General features: G+C 39.2%; 1 protein-coding gene and 1 non-coding gene across 2 annotated transcripts; one reads left to right on the forward strand and one right to left on the reverse strand.

The window, feature by feature from the left end:
* Positions 1–388: 388 nt before the first annotated feature.
* kif7 (kinesin family member 7) lies at positions 389–22,673 on the forward strand. Its single transcript, XM_026930723.3, has 19 exons — positions 389–474; positions 1,520–1,908; positions 3,378–3,578; positions 4,967–5,354; positions 6,228–6,768; positions 7,650–7,790; positions 7,902–8,096; positions 9,257–9,387; positions 10,076–10,203; positions 11,562–11,723; positions 12,072–12,274; positions 16,010–16,207; positions 16,519–16,644; positions 17,002–17,178; positions 17,480–17,695; positions 18,404–18,610; positions 18,804–19,002; positions 21,519–21,668; positions 21,912–22,673. Exons 2-19 carry the CDS (start codon positions 1,578–1,580, stop codon positions 22,280–22,282), a joined length of 4,065 nt encoding a protein of 1,354 aa, XP_026786524.2. The 5' UTR covers positions 389–474; positions 1,520–1,577; the 3' UTR covers positions 22,283–22,673.
* Positions 22,654–22,726, reverse strand: trnar-acg (transfer RNA arginine (anticodon ACG)). The gene has a single exon. It is a non-coding gene; the product is annotated as a tRNA-Arg (tRNA).
* Between the last annotated feature and the right edge of the window lie 127 nt (positions 22,727–22,853).

Genomic DNA, 22,853 nt, shown 5'->3' on the forward strand with positions numbered 1-22,853 from the left:
GGTTATAACTGTAACTGTAAGGTTATAACTGTAACTGTAAGGTTACAGACGCACTGAATCAAATTTGGAATCAGGTTTAAGGGGTTAAATGAAAATCATTATCTAAAATAAAAAAAATCTAATCAGTAAGGCGGCTGCATGTGTTTTGGGCAGGACATGTAACCCAAACCCGCTTCAACAGTAACATTTCTGTGGCTCAGACCTTTCTGATTCCGCGTCCATGGAATATCAAGAAGGCTGTTTTCCGCTGGGTGAAGCGCGATGGGGTGTATGGCGTTTCCCCCACTCGTATTCCATTAAATCCCGTGTCCTGTGCTAGGATTGGCTAATAATTCTTATTCATACGAGATCCACCAATAGTAGAGAGGAACCCGGGATGCTAGCCAATCATAGCTTAGGAGGCGGGATTTTTGGAATACGGGTGGTAAGAAAACGCTTTTGTGCCTTTGGGGAAAAAACATGGAGTCGGAAACAGTAAGTTTGTAAATTTATTATAGACTTTCGCAAATCACAGTTTGCCACAATTTTTGTTTTAGTAGGTAAGCGGTAAGTCCGACCATTAACAGACAGTCAGAATGCTGTTCGTATTAAAAGCTGAATGTTTTAAATGTTAAAAGCTAAAAATTAAATGCAGCTAACTTTTTTGGTTCTCTGTGTAACTTAGCTGGCTAGCGGGTCTTTTTTTCTAGCTAACGCTTGTAGCATCAGAGCTAACAAAGTTAGACGTTACACTGTATATCTACCAAACTTATAAAAACAGCTAATTTATGTTTTTTTTTTTTTAATCAGTGCGTTTCTTGTTACTTGTTGGTAATTTCAAAAATACTTTCTCATGGTTGTGTTATAGGAGTGTTTCCAAATGTAGTGTAATGTTTTTTAAAACGTAAAACATCAAAATAATAATAATAATAATAATAATAATAATAATAATAAACTTAGCAGAAGAAAGTGTTCTAGATAACTTAAAGTTAGCAAACAGTCCTAAAGCTGCTAACTAAAACAGTATTTATTACAACGTACTACTACTACCATTAATAATAATAATAATAATAATAATAACAATAAAATAAATATATTGTTAATTAGTACACACTTTGCCAGTTAACTTGCCATTGTTAGAAACACTGGGGATTGTATTTAACCTACAAGATTTCACACATAATGTGATGTGGCTTGTGTGTAAAATGCAGACTCTCCAAAATACCCAAAGCACAAAACTGGTTTCATATCCAGAGAATGGATATAAAATGATCAAAATGACCAGACAAATGGTTTCTGTTCATTAATGCGGCTAAATTTATAGCAATTACATATTATTGCTGGTGTACTGATAAAAAGCTATTCAAAGTGTTGCTAAAGTATCCCATAGTATTTAGTGTCACCACAAAAATCTCGCCACAGTGTGATTTTTGTGATCGTTCTCATGCGTAGTGAAAATAACAGCCCAATTAGTAGCTCCCACATAAATGTGTTTAGCTCCCTCTGAATGTGATCAATTTTAAATACTTTTTTCTTTCAGTGATCTTTTGGAGAAAAAGGAGAATGGATGCAGGATCCTGAGCACTTCTACAGAGGTCATGTCTCCCAAAGTGCCACACCAGCAGGGCAAGGCCGAGGACACAGCCGTGCAGGTGGCAGTGCGAGTACGTCCGCTGCTCCCTAAAGAAATCCTGCACAACCATGAGAGCTGCATCACTGCACTGCCTGAAGATAAAAGGGTTACTCTCGGCCATGATCGCCACTTCCACTTTGACTTTGTTTTCGAGGAAAGTGCTGTCCAAGAGGATGTATATGCAACCTGCGTCCAACCCCTCATCGAGGCCTTCTTTCAGGGTTTTAATGCCACTGTCTTTGCTTATGGTCAGACAGGCTCAGGCAAAACCTACACGATTGGAGAGGCTAATATATGTGAGTATGTTTTTATATATATATATATATATATATATATATATATATTATATATAACATATATATATATATATATATATATATATTATATATATATATATATATATATATATATATATGAAATATATTTCATGTGATATAGCTGATCTCACAAATCACATGAAACGTGGCCTGTTTCTAGTCTTATACTGCAGTGCTGTTGAATTCTTGATTCTGGCTGGTGAGAAGGTGTTGATTAATTTTCTGTAACAGCTCGGTCTGAACAGTAGGCAAATCACAGATTTATATTAATTTGGTGAAATTTTCTGTGATTTTGTGGAAGGAGTCCCCAGTGTCAGTGCTTTGGTTTTCTGGTATGTCTTGAGAATGGAGGGCTTTGTGATTTCTGGGTAACATAATGAGCTGCTTATTAACTTTAAGACAGAAAAAAGAGGCTGGTGAAGAAACAGCTCTTTATAGCTGTTATAAGTGATTTGTGAAAGTTCCACAACATGGAACTGTACAGCTGTACATGGATTAAAAAAAATGTAGAAGCATTGGCAAATGCTGTGGTATAAGGGGAGTAAGACACTTTTGGGGTGGTAACAGTACCTTGGCTTTGCATCACCCCATCATTGATTATTTTCCTATAACAGCATGCCTTGTCTTGTTTTAGTACTTAAATATCTAATGAAAGTATTTACTCGGCCACAAGTTACCATATAGTTGCACTTTATAGCTATATATTTACTGCCTCTAGATCATCCATCAGTGTAAAAGGACCACTATTGAGTAGATATTCTTAGGGTGGTGGATTATTCTTAGCACAGGACAGTCTGTCCACATTATTGTCACACCTACCATGTTGGAGCACGTTCTAGGAGTTTAAAAGCTCAGTTCTAGACTGTTGTTGGCATGATATTTTGGTTGATGATTCTCAGCACAGGTGTGAAACCGGTTGAGAGTCTTTGGTTAGTAGTGGTCCTATGGGAGTCCCTTTCACTGATGGATGAGGTCCAGGGGGATTGACACACTGTATAGTAACAGATGAGCTACACTCAATAACTCTACCACCTACAACTGCACCTATATGGTTGGAGTACATGATAAAATGGCAAGTCAGTGTACCTACACAGTATAAAATGTAATTTCACCATCACATATTTCCTGAAAGAAATCATGACACACTGATATGCCTCAGTGTATTTTAATTTATTTATACTAGTCTTATCTTAAAAAGTGTTTGTCATGACAACTATAGAGTTTTTGTGTTCTATCAAGGCCAGCGATTTTCTGGGTTTGAAGATGGTTCCTTGCTTCTTGTTAAAATCTTCTTATGAGTTCACACACATTTGGGATGCCAACAACACTTCCCCCGGTGCAGCTGTCACTGCTCGAAAGCACAGCCCCTCTTGCCATCTGAGATCTTGCTTTTTGGCATTTGGCTGTGGAGAGTGATCACGAACCCACTGCTGTTTTTTTGGCTGCAGCCTCCTTCAGTGATGACGAGCAAGGAATCATTCCCAGAGCAGTGGCTGAGATCTTCAAGCTCCTGGACGAGAATGACCTCAGCGACTTCTCCGTCAGAGTGTCCTACCTCGAGGTTTACAAGGAAATCTTCAGAGACCTTTTGGAAGTGGAGACAGCGAGCAAGGACATTCATATCCGGGAGGATGACAAGGGCAGTATAGGTGAGGAGCTTAAGTTAGCTCAGGGTTTCCTGTGAAATCTGTGAAATGCCTAAGCAAAATGTCATGTTCTTCATTGCCGTGTACGAATTTGCACAGCTATTCAAATATCAGTTTGTGTGCAGGTAATATTTATACTTGAGTATGCACCCAAAAATATATAAGCAAGCAGTCATTCTCATTCAAAAATAAACAATATTGCCATGACGAGTTCATAATTTTCACTGTTCGTTTTCTTAGCAACTGTATTTTAGTTTGTATCAAATGATAAATATGTTGAAATTGGCATTAACAGATGTCAGTCACTCAGAAATGGTGTATAAACATCCTCATTGCTGAAATTATAACAGGATTGACTAAATTCTTACGTTTGGATCATGAGAATTCAAAAGCTCTTGGAATAAGTGGAGCTTAAATAGACAGTTTACGGATGCATTTGTGGGCTTGTTTGTGAATACAGTGTGCCCACAGTTGTCGCTGAGAACTCTGCAGGCATTTCCCATTTCTTGATACATTTCCAATAAATGGATCTCAAATTAGCCTGCCTCTTTACATAGGAAATGGTAGCACTGACTACATTTTACTCATGATTTCAGGTGAAAAAAAGTCTTTTTATTTGTCATACTGGATATTAGAGGAAGTCTCTTATGCCATTCACTTCCTCCCTAAAACATAAATGCTCAGTTATGAAAAGTAGTATATGTTAGACAAATATTTAACCGGTATAATTTTACAGTACATTAGTAGCATTGCGTTTTTGCAGTTTACCATGTAGTACAGTTGTTTGGCAGTGAGACCTGAAGGTGCGTTAGTCTGAAATCATTCCAGAGTCAGGCTATGGCCCCATTAATAACATTTTCAACTCATGTCACATGTCAAAACATGTTTGTAGAAGAGTATGTGCTTGTTTATTACTGTGTGTATGAGTGACCAAATAGCTCCTACTGAGGCCCACATAGCCTAACCCCTTATATCATGGAAGAATATTTGCAGGAGTATAATAGATACTAACACAATAATTTGTTGCTGTGGTAGAAAGACCTACCCATGTGTGTCACAATTTTCATAAAACTTCAACCTGTTTTATTGTTTGTTTTATACGCATAAAATGCTCAAAGGACATAAAAACTGATACAGTAATTGAATTTTGTACAATGTAATTCAGCATCAAAGAGCAAGTCAAGATTATATGTAACCTATTTACAGCATTATTTTTATACATCTGAAATACTTACATCAGCTTGTATGATTTTATTATTGCCCAGTCCCAATGGTGGTATTCTGTGAATCTCTCCTGTAGCTGCAGCCAACTTTATTCCCTCTAGACTCCTGACCACAAGTCTGCTTTGAAGATACAAGAATGTGTTTTTTTGTGCTTTTCTTCTCCACAGTTCTGTGTGGAGTGAAAGAATGTGAGGTGGAGGGGCTTGATGAGGTCTTAAGTCTTTTAGAATCCGGAAACACGGCCCGCCACACAGGAGCCACTCAGATGAACCCTCACTCCAGCCGCTCTCACACCATCTTCACCATGCTGATGGAGCAGAGGCGCGGTGGCTCTCGGGCTGCCAGCAGGAACTCACAGATCCTATCCTCTAAATTCCACTTTGTGGATCTGGCTGGATCCGAGCGAATTCTTAAAACTGGCAACACTGGGGAGCGACTCAAGGAGAGCATTCAGATTAACAGTGGGCTTCTTGCTCTGGGAAACGTGATCGGGGCGCTAGGGGACCCAAAAAGGAAAGGCAGTCATATTCCTTACAGGGACTCCAAAATCACAAGGTATGAAGTTTAGATTAAATTTTATTTTGATGTATAGTGCACCCCAGAGAATGATTTCTTGTACAGTAATTCTTTTGAATTAGACATTAGATAATTATTTATTGTGATCTATATAAAGGAATACAAAAATTTAACAAAGTGCTAGTAGTGAAGGAATGCCATTAGGGATCAGTGGTGGTGGAATACACTGTTTGGCCAAAAGTTTGTGGACACCTGACCATCAAACCCATATGTAGTTCTCCCATATGTAGAACACCTTTGGGATGAACTGGAATGCTGACTGCAGCCCAGGCCTCCTCACCCAACATCAGTACCCAACCTCACTAATGCTCCTATGGCTTAGTGAACACAAATCCCCATAGCCACGATCCAAAATCTAGTGGAAAGCCTTCCCAGAAAAGTGGAGGTTATTATAACGTCAAAAAGGGGACTAAATCTAAAATGGGATGTTCAAAAAGCACATATGGGTGTGATGGTCAGATGTCCACAAAGATGTTAAGATGGCATATTTGGAATTTTTGGAAGATGGATATTTGGAATGCTTTTTAACATATACAGAAATACACTTTTCAATAAAGAGAGGAGTAAAAATAACTATGGATACAAAAATAGATTTTAAAATCCAGTCATCTACTTGCTAGCTGATTGAGTAACAATCAAACTATATATTGATTAACAATAGGTGTTATGACAGTATTGAAGATACCTGCTGTACTATAATAAAATTGTATTGTGATTATATTTTCATATTGGCCAGCCCTAGGGACCAGTTAGCATGATTTATGTTATGCTTAGTGACACTTTCAATTATTAGTTTTTACCTGTTCCTTGAAAGAATGATATAATACAGAATTGTATATTTTCCCCCATTAGAATCTTAAAAGACTCTCTTGGAGGCAATGCCAAAACACTCATGATTGCCTGCATCAGTCCGTCATCCTCTGACTTTGACGAAAGTCTTAACACCCTCAATTATGCTAAACGAGCTCGCAACATTCAAAACCGAGCCATGGTGAACTGCCATGGTGAGCCAGATCGAGTGGAAAGCCTGGAACTCCAGATCAAAGCTCTAAAGCGAGCTCTGGAGAACCGGCAGCGCTCTGAGACCCGAATCCTTGCTCGTTCAGAGCCCGAACGCCAGTTGCGTTCCCTTGAACCAGATGTGAGCAAGTTGCAGGCGGAGAGCACCCACTACAGGACATGCACAGACTCAGCCTACAGGCTGCTGATGGAGCTGCAGGGGGAGGGAACGCTAAACCCGAGCCAGCTGCTGCGTGTGAAGGAGTGGCTTTGCGCTGTTGAGGAAGAGCGCAGCGGTTTGAGTACAGCCTCGGGGCTGGACAGTGGCATTGAGAGCAGTTCCACTGAGGACACCACTGCACTAAAAAAAGGACGGGAGCTTCTAAAGTGCCAGGTGGGACATCCGACAGTTTTATTCATACATTGACCAAAATACACCCAGAGGCCTAAATTCATTACAGTATCTGCTCCAATATCTTAGGGAATAGGTCTCATTTAGGCCTTATTTATGTGTCAGTTAATTCTTATGTCTGACACTAACCAAAGCTGGTAGCACTGCTCATCTTCTTGGTCGTTTTAAGGAATTTTCGCATGAGAAGTGACAGTCACTCACCCTGCATTCATTTTCTGTGAGTGACAAGCAGGCAAGCCGAGCGACACAGACGGAGTGGCAGGCGGTGTGGCATGCATGCTCGACCCTGAGAAATAATTGCGCATGTGGTGCCTGTCAGAATCACAAAGTTCAGGTCATGGTGCAAAAATCATGCCAGCGTCGGCCAACAATTTCAGCTTGCCTAGCAAACTTAAGATGTCATTAATCTTTTTCAGATAGTAATGAAATCACAATGAAGAATGTAAAATGCTAGCTAGCATGTGTGTGATATAATTTCTGTAAAGAAGTCTGGTAGCATGCTAACTTACCTCTGTTGCTGTCGCTGACATTTCTAAACAGCTTCACCCAAATAGTCATGTTTATATTTGCTAAAATAATATATGAAAAAGGTGGCCATAAGTTATTTTAATTATTTGCGGTCAGGAATTTTCAGTTTTCAGCATGTAGCCTATTGGCAAACACTAGCTGTGTTTAGTGTTGCTTTCACCATGGTTATCATTTAAGAGATGCCAGTGATTTTTCCTCTCCATCTTAGGGAAGTACAGAGAGGCAGGCGGCACAGAGACCAATTTGTTGCTTTCTGTGTGAAAAACCCTACCACTTGGGTTATCTCTTATTCCATACCTTATGTTGTAATTTGCTTACATGTTTCTGTTGCCCAGGAGCCAGATGTGAAAGAAGAGTGGAACAGGGAAAGGGAGAACTACATTTCCCAGCTGCAAGCACAGATCCAGCGATTAGAGCAGGAAAACACAGACTTCCTTGCTGCACTGGAAGATGCAATGGAACAGTACAAACAGCAGGTTAGAGAATTCATGTACATTTGACTTTCAGCAAAGGTGAAAGATGTATTTTTGGTGTTTTTAACGCCTGTATATCTCAATTTTGTGCCTTGGCTTTGGCCTCCCTTTCAGAGTGATAAGCTCCAGGAGCAGCAGGACCTCATAGAGGAGCTGCAGTGTCTTCTGGCCCATCCGGGGATGGGGCTACTGCAGCTGACACAGAGACCCCACACTGCACCTATCAACTCATTACAGCAAGCAAGCCTTGCCCCAGGCCATTTGACACCTTTCTGCAATGGAGAGGTTGGAGGAACCCCTGCACGACAGGTAGATACTTTTCCCTTTTTATGTTAAAAAACAGACAGTAAAAAAGTGTCTTACTTGTCACAGATGGTGCAGTGAATTGAGGGTCAGCAGCAGGAGTGAAAATATTATTCTATGATAACTATACAGCCAGCCTTTTGAATATTTTGAAGCCACAGTTTCAGCAGCATCATTTTTTTTTCAATTTTTAATGTTCTTTTTCTTCACAAAGAATATATTTTCTACAGAGAACAACACTTAGTATATAATGTACTTTATGTTTGTACGTTTTAAATAAGAAAAATCCTAAAGTCCTAACAGCTAAATCCATCATGCATTGTTAGCTTTTGTGAGTCAGCTTACTTGCTTAATTGAACTTCCTAAGTTAGTCTAATATAGCAAGAGAAAATTGTGTAGCCAGATTGATTCTTGATTCTTTGAGTAACTCTAGACAGTATGTACACAAGCTAACATCAATTATGCTCAGAAAGCAATGACATAAAACATGCAATGGTACCGATGTGTGAAAATGTGGCATTTTGGTTATACGCACTTGTTTTCATTATGTTTGCAAATTATATTTTATAGACAATAATTTATTTAGGGGGAGGATCAGCATGTCCAAGGGACTCCACATTGCTGTTTATAAAATGCCATTATCATCTATTTGGTTGTATATCTGTGCAAAATATCATGGTTTTCAGTATCTCACTATATAACCACCATTCAAGTACAGAGGAATATGTTAGCTAGCTAGTGTGGGCAATGATGCCTATGCATCTACCTAGCCTCCTAGCTAGGTGCCATCAGGGCAGTAGGGAGCTATTTAATATGCAGTAACAGTGTAAGGATTCAGTAATTTTGTGGGGAAATTGCCTGTATTTTGCCTGGTCTGTTTGCTACCCTGTTTTAAAAGTTTTGTGATATTTTCATAGGCATCAAACCTTTAAATAGTTTGTGACATCATCATTTACTGGTATAGCAGAATGTTAACTGTGTAGCTATGTGATATTCCCACATCATCGTATACCATCTTGGTAGAATACCCTCCTGCACCCACTCAGTGTGGGACACTATATCACTTACTTGTTGTGAGATGCACTATGATAATCTTCTCTAAATGTCTGCCTTATAATAGTGTGTTTTGCAGTGAAAATAATGTTCTCTATATTCTATGCTTTCAGACTGGCCTGAGTGTTTCTGCAGACAGCCATTCATTTTCTGAAAAGTCTCAGTGGGACAAGGAGTGCGAGTCCTGCAGAGAGGACAGAGAAGGCGAGAACACTCCTAACAGAGGCGTCAAAGACAAACGCAAGTATGGATGGTACTCTTTATTTTGCTGTTTCTCTACAAATAAGTAGATTCACTCAGAATAAGCAGTGATGTTTACCCTCTGTGAATTATAGCACATTAGTGCTTACTTCAGACTGCAAATCAGGGGTGCAAGTGTAGGCCTGTGCCTAAACTGAACACAGTGCAACAAAGCATCTGAACGTCATTCATTTTCAATGTATGTGCAGGGTGAGCAACTGAGTTGAGTGGAGTTTAACTATTGAAAACTACTAATGGGAGTGAGGGATAGTGACACTTGATTGTGGCCATATTTCAGGGGCAACCACGGAAGGGGCAACCACGGAAACCATAACACCTGGTGGTATCTCAAGATAGAAAGCAACATTCAGTGACTTGAGTGAAGTGAGGCGAAAAATCACTTTGAACGCAGGGTAAAAAGAAGGAGGCAGCAAATTAGCATGAAGGGTGCTCTGAACCGAAATGTAATATGTAGGCAGCATAGTGAAATGTGATTCTAGAGTTGTTATTTAGAGTTGGTGGGTGTGAAAAACACTTGCACACACTCCACTCTAATGATCGGTTGAATGATTGCAAGACATATTATTTGCTTTGTCAAATAGTGCAGTCGCTGATCTAAATATAGCTTTAATTCTTTGTCTGTAGCTTTATTGTGGATTCTTGGATTCTGTAGTCATATTGCTTTTCTACAGATGCATGAATATTACCTGGTCAAAGAAGGATTCACCATTTCAAGGATCACCCAGAAGAGCTAGGGGAACCCTGTCTCAGGTCCTGGGGCCTGGCCACCCTCCAGGATTACACTACAGCAGAAGGACTTGTGAGTTCAGTACTGAAACGGTTTAAAGTAGAGTCAGCTTCAGAATTATTAGCACTCTTGATAGTGACAGGTTAAAAACTTTTTGAAAAAAAGGTCTTACTGTTAATTGGCTTAATCACTTTTATACTGAAAATATGAGAGAAATTTAGTCTTTAATTCAATTAAACTTATTATAAGAATTTTTTTTTTTTCTGAAACAAAACTACATATGTCACAATTATTGGCACCCCTAGAAATTCTTATGGGCAAAATGTAACCGAACAACGTTTCCATTAATATTTTACTTTTTTAAAGCAGTCATCCATGACTTCCTGTTCTACTGGGGTATAAATATGAGGTGACACAGAGTCCACATTTCCCATTAACATGGGAAGATTCTAGATTACACAAATGAAATGAGCCAAAAGTGTGTTGACCTTCATAAATCAGACACTGGTGATTAAAATAACTATCTATAACATCTGAAAATCCACTGTTAGGACAATAATTAAAAAGTTGGCCTCCAGAATAGAGAGAGTACCTTTAGTGAATACGAAAACCAACACAGACAGTGGTTGATTTTGTTGTCGCTAATATTTCTAATAACACATATATCCAGTTGTAAGGGCTGCACTATATCACAAATTTCAGCATCTTAGTGAACAAAACAAAACCTTTTGCTCATGAGTACAAGTATTGCATTTAACTATATCTTATTTTCTATTAATCTTGTAGACATTTTATAAATAGTTTTAAATATTGAGTGACATTTTCATCTTCATTATCTCCTTTATCCTGGTTACCCCTTCATACACTTACTCACACCTAGGGGCACTTTAGCCTGTGGCATTTTCAAGTATTCTTAATTATCGAATAATTCTATTAGTTATTATTTGCCTACACTTTGACATGACTGCTAATTACAGTAGTAATGACAGTGACTGAGTTTATAAAAGCACCTTGGAAGTAATTATTACTGTGCAACAGCATTGCTATATATATACTGTATTTATATAAATGATTATACATCCTATGATGAGACATTGTTTGAGTGGTTTTTTTTTTTCCACAGAACAGTTCAATTCATAACTGCAGCATGCTCCATGTATATTCTTGTATCAGTATTATACTAACCCTGAATGAGCAGCAGGAACATTTCTTTAATGTTGTTTTATTTCCCCCAAAATGCTAAGGTGACTAAAAATAAATGAAAGATGGCAAAACTCTGTTTAGCCTAGTTTTAATTTGTGCAATGCTTCTAGCTTCCGTTGTGTACTTAGCATTTGTTTGGTGAAGTATGAAGTTTCAGTATTTGATAGAAGAGCATGTAGCAGTTAGCATCCCTGTGTACAGACAGTCTGACTGTGTTTTGTGAATAGCTAACAGCAGTGTAGGGGAGAGCTCAGTGCTGGAGAGTCTAAGAGGCTGCATGTGGGAGATGGGCTCAGAGAGAGGGTTGCTCCTGGCCCAGCAGAAGATCAGAGAACTCTCTGTCACCATCCGGATGAAGGAGGATCTCATCAAGGAGTTGGTCAAAACAGGTAATTTTGATCATCCAGATATAAGGGTGTGTGTGTGTGTGTGATTTTAAATTCTAGTGAGCTATAAAGCAGTGCCAGTCATGAGAACCCCTTGCATAAATATACACAGTGTCCCAGGGCAGAATCAGAATCCCCTGGCATGAAGTAAAAGATGTATATTATATGAAACAATAAAATATAAAATTTCTGTAAATTTTTAAGCACAATTGAATCATTGACATAATGATTTTCTTTCTGCTCTGGTATTATTGTTTCAATGAGTGTAAACACTCGTTTGTCATATTAGACTGTTGACCCAGCATGTCTCTACTCATTGCCCATGATGGGATCTCGATGATGTGTTCGCAGGGAAAGATGCCCAAGCCATGAACAGGCAGTACAGCCGAAAGGTAGCCGAGCTGGAGCAGGAGGCTGAGCAGGCACGAGCCGAGCTCACCGAGGCCCACAAACAACTTCAGGAGCTAGAGGTGCAGGGCAGTCGTGATGCCGCTGACCGCTCTAAAGCCCAGGAGTGCAGGAGAAAGATTGCAGCTGCACAAAGCAAAGTGCAGGTCAGGCTGTTACATGTGTTTTTGGGAAGTAAAACTAGCATGTTGTGTAAGCGAATGTTTGTTAAACAGGAATTCCAGCATAAAATGGCTTTTAATTACATTTGTCATGTTAATTACATCTATTAAACCTAATTTACAGCTGCTTCCAAACGGGCTTCTGACAGCTTCAATAATCATTGCTTGGTCATTAAAATACTATAACTCAGTGCTGTTGAAGTCTTGATAGCGATTGGTCAGCAGGTGTGGGGGAACTGTTTATAGCTGCTATAACGTAAATGACAACAGGAACTAGCTTGTTTTGTGGATGTTCCACAACATGATATGTTACTATAAGCAGTTAAAAAGTACAATGTTTTGTTCTTTTATAAATACACAGTTGTAATCATTAGAAATTGGCTGTGGTGTAAGAAGAATAAAACACTTTGGGGCATGCTGTTATAGGAAAGCCAATCAACTCACATTGATTATTTTCCTCTAACAGCACACCCCATCAGTTTTTTTTATTCCTTGCTTACCAAGTTGGTCAGGTGGAGCAGTGTTTCTCTTTCAAGTCATTGCCTGATTTTATGGAATCAATGTTTCATCTGAGGACATGGAAAGTAGGGGGTGCAGCACCCCCAACTTGATTCCTTTAAATGCAACTGTGAAAAAAATTGAAAATAATACTAATATAGATAAACAAAGATTGAAATTTGAGTTTGTATGTCAGAGATAGCCTCTTATGCCACAGCAATTTGTCAACGATTACATCTGTACATTTTTTTAATGAACAACACATCACGCATTTTATCTGTTTGATGTTATGGAACATCCACGAAAATCGAGTCTTCAGGACAGAGGAGTTTGCACTTTCTGGTTTCTCAGTAACATGACAAACTGCTTTTTTTGTCTCATTAACTTCAAGAGAGAAAAGAAAAGCAGTTCTTGGTGAGAGGATGACTGTGTATAGCTACTATAATGTAATCAATAACATGAACTAGCCTCCGTGTCGGGGAGATTACTGACTGTTACAAAGCACCTATATTCAAGACTTCACACTGTCAATGATTATACTCTTGTCATTGTTAAACAACCCATTTCATAATATGTTTGTTACTAACCTTTTGATTATGTGTATGAGCCGTTACTATAGACACGATAACGTATTAGAACAAGTGCATTAATATAAACGTGTCATTTATGTTACAGTCATATTTACAGTACTGTCAGATCTGTGATGTTACAGAAAATTATTGAATGAAATTAAGGAGACTATATCAAAGCAATCAAGACACAATTCTTTGTTAAAAGAATAATGAATTGAATGAATTTATTTGAGTTGTTTGGGTGTGGTGTCATGGCACACGCCACATGTATGCGGCTTAAAATTCCAGTACCCCGATGTAGAACATCTTTCTGCATCCCAGGTTTAGGGACTTTTTTTTAAAATGTAGCTTGAAAGGGAACTAAATTTTTAAAGTAGATTGGCCATTGAAATTAAGGTTTAAAATAAATGTTTCTGTTAAACTGTGCGAGCCATTTTGCATGAGGGTACAGAAAAAAATGGCAGAAACATTCTCATCTTGTTTGAAGCTTTCCTGCCACTTCCTCTGTGCTGCAGTTTAAAACAGATGTATCCATGGTGATTTTTTTTTATTTTGGCAAGCGTCCCTTTCAGCACCTGCTGGATTTGTTCGATGAAATCATACTGTCATTTTATCCCTGACTCTTAATTTGTGGGCTTTGTCACCCATATAATCTATTTACCAACGTAACAGCAATGTATTGTGGAAGCAAAGATCACATGTTTTTTATCTTGGCAATTAAATTTGAAGGGAGCAGTGGCTCTATGCTTTTTACTGGAGGGTTGAAGAGTTGATTTCCCAGTGGAGTATTAAGACATTGGGACAAAGCATGTTAGGCCTGCAGCTATAACCATCCTTTCACCATTTTTCTTCTAGAGATTTTCCTCAGGCACTTGAGCTAGGAGTGTAATCCAGATCACAAGACCTTACAATACCTATAGGAACACTAATGACACATGGAAAAATAAATCCTTGCAATGCATGCTAGTTACTTTGGATAAAATGCCTTTATTATTACTAGAACACTTTCATCTCTATATGTCAATAATTTGTCGACATGTGATTATTCTCTAGTGCAGAAGTGTTAGAGTCTTATCATGGGGATCACATCTCTACAAAGTTCTAATTTTCTCATTATTCAACCTCATTTAACACACCTGATGAGGTCTTCATGGGCTGAATCTTGTGGTCTGGGACCTGAGTTTGACAGCCCAGCTGTACTGTACAGATTCACTGTACTGAATCATGCATTGTATCTAGGTACATTAAAACCAACGCTTCGTGTATCCATTAAAAAGTGTCATTGTTTTCAGTGCGATTAACCCTATTCCTTTATTTTTTCTCATGTGCTTTCTTTTCCCCCCATGCATGTCTATACCTGCCAGTCGCAGTGAAGGAGGCATGGCCTCTATCTCTGAAAGCTAACACTTATTGCCTGATTACAAGTAAAGTAAATAATTTGCTGCTATATCACATCATATTACACTGGAACCATAAACCATGCTGAATCATTGGCAGCTTTTAATGTATCCTTCATGTACTGTATTACATTGATAACACATTGAAATGACTGGATCATAGAGACAAATATGTGATTATTTTATTTCAAATTCATGCTAGAAGCTGACCAGTAAAATTTTTGTCAAGGTGTCAACATCTAGCCTTATCATTTTCAATTTTTTTATTCTAAAGCAGTAGTCAGACAAATTAAATGTGAATTTTTTAAAAAGATAATTCACTGAAGGGAAACTTTGCACTGACTTCATCTAGGCGAAGTTCGTGAGCCAGCAGCCAACAAGAAGACTGGAGTCTCTTCGACTGCTTTAAAAAAAAGTAGCAATTAATTATTAAGAAGCAGTTGCACCAGATTTTTTTGTTGCTTGAAGCATTTCTAGGGGGAATAATAAAACAAATTGGCTAACTAGGTTCCCCCAATATCCTCTCCAATATCACACTCGCTAGAAGAAGTGTATGCAAAGAATGTAATGTGCTTTTTTTGTTTTTAATTAAAAACCTGCGTGTTGCATTTCTATATTAACAGGTATGTTGTTCAGTAATTAAAAACAAGGTAGAATGTGCTGTGCATTGTTATTTAATATTCTCTTTCAGTGTGTGCATTATTTTCGTACAACGGCAAGGCCTGTTGTGTGTTACTTCTTACATATCTTCCACTCCAGTTGTAGACAGTTTATTGTGTTCAATAAACTGATATGGACTGAATTGCAGACCGGACATACACTTGTGTTCATTTTTTTTAACTATTGTATAAAGTAAGCTCATACACTCAGCTGGAGTCTCATAAATCCAATTGTCTACAGATTGCAGTTAAATATCATTTCTGCTGTTAGCATATGCTGTCCCATACACTGGCATACGCTAGGGTTTTTGTGGTAAGATCCTGTTTTTCCTCTCTGCCTGCCAGGATTTTCTACTTAGCAATGTTGGCACTTCTGGCTTTTGTCTATAATGGTGACAGAGAACATCTGTGGCTCAGAGCCTGTGACATTGTTTCATTTGTTTTCTTAAATGGCTGTTAAATGTGATTTAAGATTTTCTGGTCAAAGAATATCCACATGGTAATATTTCCAAAACATTCCTTTGTTCTGCGTGAACTTCGGCATCATCAACTGGACAGCTCTGAGTGTGATGTCTTTGTTTCACATGTTTGCAGGTGCTGAAGCAGAGGCAGAGGGACACTGCGCAGCTGGCCTCTCTGTCAGTGCAGAGTGAGCGGCGTGTGCAGGAGCTGGAGAGGAGCGTGCAGAGCCTGCGGCAACAGCAGGACCAGCTACAGCGGCGCCTCCGAGAGGAGAGTCAACAGAAGAGAAGGCTGGAGAGTGAGATGCAAAGAGGCAAACATCGAGTAAAGGTGAACACATTAACCATGGGATTTTCAGCCTTAGAAGCTTACCAGTACCACCTGTATTTCTTATGATCACTCATCTGACACCACATTCTGAGATTGTTAGGGTAGTTAATTGGGCATTGATGCCCCTCCCCCCCCCACACACTTCATGTCAAGTGATGGCTGATACATGTGAAATACCGCCTGATTTTACAGCCAGTTTACACTTAAAAATAGAGTTGTATAGTGTATGCCTGGAATATAGAGATCCTAAAATTTGTATCAGAAGTGGCGAAATTTTGTGATTACAGTATATGCTACCTGTCTGTTTTCAGGAGCTGGAGATAAAGAACGAGCAGCAGCAGAAGATTCTGCGGATTAAGACGGAAGAAATTGCTGCCTTCCAAAGGCAAAGAAGGAGCGGCAGTAACGGCTCAGTCATCTCACTAGAGGAACAGCAGGTAAAGACCTGGAGAAGCCTAACCACAGTGTTATCAAAACAGAAATTCAGTCTTTATTAAAACCTACCTTAAGCTTGTGTGGTTTTATGTGGTTTTGTTTTATAATAGGCAGACTTGGTGTTACTGTCTCATGGCTTGTTTCAGCATGTTTTAAGTTTACACTCTATGCTTTTACTCACTCTTGGACTGGTATTTGAGCTTGTGTTTTGTTAACAGTGTTATTTCTGTCTGTGGTAAACATGCTTCATCATGTCTCAAAGTTTATGATTTCCCCTAAGACTAACAGCATTTTAGATAAAAATGTAGCAGAGTTCAAACTGTTGCAGTCTTTTTGACTGGTGTTGATCTTCTGAGCAGAAGATAGAAGAACAGAAGCGATGGCTAGATGAGGAGATGGAGAAGGTTCTGGAACAGAGGAGAGGTCTGGAAGACCTGGAGGGGGAGTTGACCAAAAGAGAGGAGATCCTGGCCAAGAAGGAGGCGTTGCTCTTAGAGCGTAGCGGCCTGGAGACCAAACGACTCCGCTCTAGCCAGGTATGTCTGACCCTGTTCATCCAATGCCTGTATGATTTGATACAAAACATTTCTTGCAAACTCCACACATATTGCCCTGACAAGCTTCTTGCTCTCATAAAAAAGCAGTCTGACTGATAGTGTTAAACCCAGTGAAGACCCTGTAGCAAAATTACAACCTTAAATATATGCAATTAAGCTTATGCAAAACCTGAATGTTTTTTATTCACAAAAATTTCCAGTCTCAGGTACATAACACTGTTATTAGTGAAGCATATAGTAATACTGTCTGAAGGTCTAGCATGCTTATTTCACTCGGCAGGCTCTGAGTAAGGACCTGGCGACACTGTCGAACCGTATTGAATCGCTGGAGCGGGAGCTGAGTGAGCGGAACGGCCAGCTGCGCAGTAGCAGTGCTCAAGACTCACAGCACATCCGCCAGGAGATCTCCAACCTGCGGCAGGAGAAAGAGCAGCTCCTCAAACAGAGAGTAGAGTTGGACGACAAGCTCCGACAGGGTAACCTGCTGTCTCCTGAGGTGAATTCCACTTAACCGAGTATTTTAATATTGATATGGCTTGTAGGTAAACCCTTTTTTTTGACAGAAGGTTTAGCACATTATCATGCAGACAAGAGGTTCTTATAGATATCTGTGGCTGTTACTGATGTTCACTAATGATCGTAACAGTATTTTAAATTCCTTTTAAGTTCCTGTTTTTGGGTTCCTGCTACACTGCAGGGACCTCTAACCATTACGCACAATGATGACGTACACCACTTGTAGAAATTTAAGTTTCGTTAGTTTTGTTTTATATTGTTTTGCTTTGTTGTGGAAATATGATGTTAAAATTATTGTAACCTTTTAAACTAGGTACGCGTGAAAAGCAGTGGTCACATGTCTGTTGGTGATGTTTGCCACAAGCAGTTAGCAACAAGAAACATGAACAAAATATACTCCAGCTATGTACGAAATGTACCAAGACACACTCCTGCCAAAGCATAGCTTCACCATCACCTCTGTTATATAGCGTTAGTAAGAGCTTAAGGTTTGTGATGTGTAAGAGGGTTGTCATTAAGCTTGTGTTCAACCAATCAGCAACCTCCACCTTAGTAGTTCCATCCCCGGACTGCTAGAAAATACCTTCTGATTCCTCCTGCAAGTCCCTGAAAAGGCTTTGTGGTTTCTGAAGATCTTCCTGTAGGGGAATCGTGTCTAAATGCTCACTATCTTTTAACTGACTTGTAGGAGGAGCGCACTCTGTTCCAGCTAGATGAGGCTATAGAGGCACTGGACGCTGCCATTGAGTACAAGAACGAGGCCATCACACAGAGGCAGAGGCAGCTGAGGGCATCAGGAAGCATGCTCACTCAGTGGGAGATGAACCTAATGGCCAAACTCACCTACCTGTCTGCCTCTGAGACACGCGCTCTGCTCTGCAAGTACTTTGATAAGGTCTGCGACTTCTCTTTTTAATGATGTTTGTTATTATTGTCTACTCTCAAGGGGAGTGTACCAGTAGACTGTATATTTTTTTACCCTTGTATTTTTCATTTCTAGTGTTACATTAATATGAAAGCATAGTTACTCTTTACCTTTCTTTTTTTGTTTGTTTTTTCTCCCATGTTTCCTGTGAATTCTTGTGAAGGTGGTGTCCCTGCGAGAGGAAGAGCGGAAGCTGCAGATGGCCCTGGCTGAGCTGGAGATGCGGGTGGAGGAGCAGCAGCACTTGGTTGGGTGGTTGGAAGCAGCTCTGGAGCGCCAGCAGCTGGACACAGACCGCCGGCTCACACAGCAACAAAAAGAGCACGAAAGAAACGTGCAGCTCCTGCTGCAGCAGTGCCGAGGTGACCATCAAACTCATCAGACAAACTCTGTTACTCAGACGCTTACCTGTTTGTTCATTTATTCAGAATAAGATTCTTTCTTGACTTATACTGTCAGTAATAGGAAAGCAGTCTGCTCAGATTTATGAGTTTTTTTTAAGAAAAGCTGTATTGATACTTCAAATAAGAGCTGTTTTCTACTTTCAGCATGGAACATCAAATGAAATGGAGAGTATGTGGGTTTTATGAGCAATGCTCCTGTTTTTCTATTTCTTTTGTATATGTTACTGAGGGCACAACAGACAATTATTAATTTGTGTAAATTTACAGGGAATGTAGTGTAAAATATTTAAATGTATGATGTCTTAAGGGCTAAAAAAAAAAACACCCAGAAAATTGAAAGAAAAAAAAACAGCAAGATATAAACATCATAAAAAGAGAAAACAGCTGAATTTTCTAATTAGGCAAGTCTGGGAATTATTTGGGAAGAACCTAATATTCTAATGATTGATATCTTGCTGTCCTATTAGTTAGCTTTGAAAAATTAACCAATTGTTCATGCTTTCATTACTCATCCCTTGAGCTGCATAGTGTGTGCCATAAACCCAACATAATTAGAAAGTACTAAACATAATTGAAAAATAATCACTTTTATTTTCCCTTGGGCTTTAAAGATAGTGCTTAATTATAATCCCACAAATTTAAGGTAGCACAGAGATCATCTATACACATTACATGCAAAACAAGGTTTGGGATTCTGGTCCAGGGTAAGAGGCAGAGGCCAGGCTTTATGTTGCTGTTATTCCTGTGGATATACACTGCCTGGCCAAAAAAAAAGTCGCACAATCTAATATTTTGTTGCACTTCATTTAGCTTTGATTACAGCACGCATTCGTCCTGGCATTGTTTTAACAACCTTATGCAACTTCACAACATTTATTTCCATCCAGAGTTGCATTAATTTTTGGCTGAGATCTTGCATTGAGGACAGGAGAGTCAGACCACTCCGTAAAGTCTTCTCCAGCACATCCCAAAGACTTTGAATGGGGTTAAGGTCAGGACTCTGTGGTGGCCAATTCATGTGTGAAAATGATTCCTCATGCTCCCTGAACGACTCTTTCACAAGTTAAGCCTGATGAATCTTAGCATTTTCATCCTGGAATACGTCTGTCCGTCAGGGAAGAAAAAGTCCATTGACGGGATAACTGATGGTCAGTCAGTACATTCAGGTGCTCAGCTGACTTCATTTTATTGCCACACAGTGAGTCTGAGCCTAGACCTGACCAGTTGATGCAACCCCAGATCATAACACTGCCTCCAGAGGCTTGTACAGTAGGCACTATGCATGACGGGTGAATCACTTCATGCATTTCCCTTCTTACCCTGACACGCCCATTGCTCTGGAATAGGGTAAATCTGATTTTATCAGACCACATGACCTTTTTCCATTGCTCCACAGTCCAGTCTTTATGCTCCCTAGCAAATTGAAGTCATTTTTTCTGATTAGCCTCACCATGGCTTTCTTGTGGCCACACAGCTGTTTAGTCCCAATCCTGTAAGTTCTCATCACACTGTGCATGTGGAAATGCTCTTACTTTCACTATTAAACATAGCCATGAGTTCTCCTGTTGATTTTTTTTTTTACGATGTGACATCACCAAGCGTTTTAAAGATCTCCGATCACGATCATTCAAGATTTTTTTCCGACTACATTTCTGCTGTAAAGTTGATGGTTCACCACTATCCTTCCAGGCTTTATTAATGCACTGGACATTTCATAACCCAATTCCAGTGATTTCAGCAAACTCCTTAGTTGTTTTCTTTGCTTGATGCAGGCCAACAATTTTCCCCTTCAGTAACATCTTTTCCACGACCATGGGATAAGAAATCTGCCATGGTTGTTTAAGAAATGAGAAGCTACACACTGCATCAGTTAAGGTTAAAAGAATTGTTACCAGCTGAAACATATTAATCACAGCAGTAATGATCCAATCATAAGCTTTTAAGTATTTGCTTATTTAAACCCAAACAGTGACCTTTTTTTTTGGCCAGGCAGTCTATAAGAGCTTTAAAGAAGGAACTGTGAAGAAGGTAGGGAAATGGCATTACCTGCATTTTCGATGTAAAATGCAGATTACTGGCAGCAGGAAAGAGAGCACTGGGCAAAACAAAATACCTGGTATGAAGGTCAGCATAATCATTAATAGTTATAGAAGTGTATTTATCAGTTTATAATTACCATGTTTACTTTGGGCCCAAGAAAACATTGAAAAGGATTCTAATTCACTTGTATCTAAATGTTTTTTTTTTTGTTGTTGTTGTTGTTTTTTTTAAATCTGACAATACGCTTTAATGAAATAGTTTGATGGCTTGAATTTCTTTAAAAAAAAGAGAGTAATTTGTGCAAGCTTTTCTAGTTATAAGGTTTCTGTTCTTTTTTGTGAATCGGCTCCCAAGTCATCAAGTGGAATGTACAGTATTGTGGACATAAATACTTACATACAAGTGAAACAAGTCTTATTGGGCTTCTTCCACAGATCAAATGGATGAAGGTCTGGCTGGTAGACAGCGACAGTATGAGGGATTGATCCACAACCTGAGCAAAGAACTGAACCTGTGCAAGGCAGCCAATCAGGAGCTCAACAGCAGAATAAGGGAAATGTGTGGAATGGGAGATCAGAGCAAGAGTGAGGCTTTAGTTAAATGTCAGACTGACTACAGTGAACTAGTTCACGGTGCCATAATTAATTTTTTCCATAATGCATCAGTAATGTAAATTAAGAATCTATATCCTAAATTACATACTGAGCAATAGCTTGTTTGCTTGAGTCTTAAATTACGTGCACATTTATTTTATAAATGTATTTTATATTTATAAAATTTCAGTTGTCATCATCTTAATCAGGTGAAATATCTGATTTTCTTTGCAGGTGGAGTAGACAGGGTGCAGTGCAAGGCAGGTGGAGACAGTACCAGGTACACTCCCGAACCTGACAGAGTTCACAAGTCAAGAGAGGAAATGCGGGAGTTAGTAAATGCGCCGCTGCCCCCCACATGGAGGCGCTCTTCCCTCCCCACTGAAGACCAGCATGTAATGGAGGAGCTGAGGCAGAGGGTAGCTTGTGAGCTGCCTGCCAACAGAATTGTCCAGCCTAATATGAACATGAACGCTGCTTATTGGAGCGGAACAGGCTCATTGTCCCTTACCAAACCACGGAGAGAGAGCCGGAAGTCAAGCCTAAACTTAGGAATCGTTGGTTCTAACTCTGCAATCATTGACGTTCGGAAAAATCCCTTATAGCAAGCTAATCATTGGACAGTCAAATCTGTTTACTTTTATTTCTATTGTGCATTCATTTTTCATTAAACTGCATCTCTGCCTTATGTGCAAATCCAGTGCTAAATTTATACTATGGACTTTTTTAAACCATTGATCTATATCACATTTTGTGTACAGTACAAAAGCACTTTATGTAATAGCAAATTGCTTGAGCAGATTTTGTCTTGTGTCTGCTCTTGGTGGATAATTTACAAAAATATTACATGATACTGGCCTAAAAGAACCATGAGACATTTTTATACACTTAAAAACGTTTATACATCATGATGACATTGTTTAAGTGTGTGGGTGTAACATAATTTGTAAAACAATAAATCGACTGAAAATAAAGCCGAGCCAGCCAGGAGTCGAACCTAGAATCTTCTGATCCGTAGTCAGACGCGTTATCCATTGCGCCACTGGCCCGATGAGAGACGGTATCGAATGGGTTGTATATGAACAGAATGACTCTGTGACCCGTGACGCGTTTTACTGCATATGTAAAATCCGAAAGTTTACAGACTGGGAATATTCTCGGACTTGTAATGTTCGC

The sequence above is a fragment of the Pangasianodon hypophthalmus genome, chromosome 11 (genome assembly GCF_027358585.1).
Source record: "Pangasianodon hypophthalmus isolate fPanHyp1 chromosome 11, fPanHyp1.pri, whole genome shotgun sequence".
NCBI classification, from domain to species: Eukaryota; Metazoa; Chordata; class Actinopteri; order Siluriformes; family Pangasiidae; genus Pangasianodon; species Pangasianodon hypophthalmus.

Excerpts from the sequence above, each read along its gene's own strand:
- kif7 (XM_026930723.3), top strand. The coding sequence starts at position 1,578 with ATGTCTCCCAAAGTGCCACACCAGCAGGGCAAGGCCGAGGACACAGCC. Across the intron at positions 7,791-7,901 it reads TGGAACAGTACAAACAGCAG|AGTGATAAGCTCCAGGAGCA; the intron begins GTTAGAGAATTC and ends CCTCCCTTTCAG. Across the intron at positions 9,388-10,075 it reads GGCGTCAAAGACAAACGCAA|ATGCATGAATATTACCTGGT; the intron begins GTATGGATGGTA and ends GCTTTTCTACAG.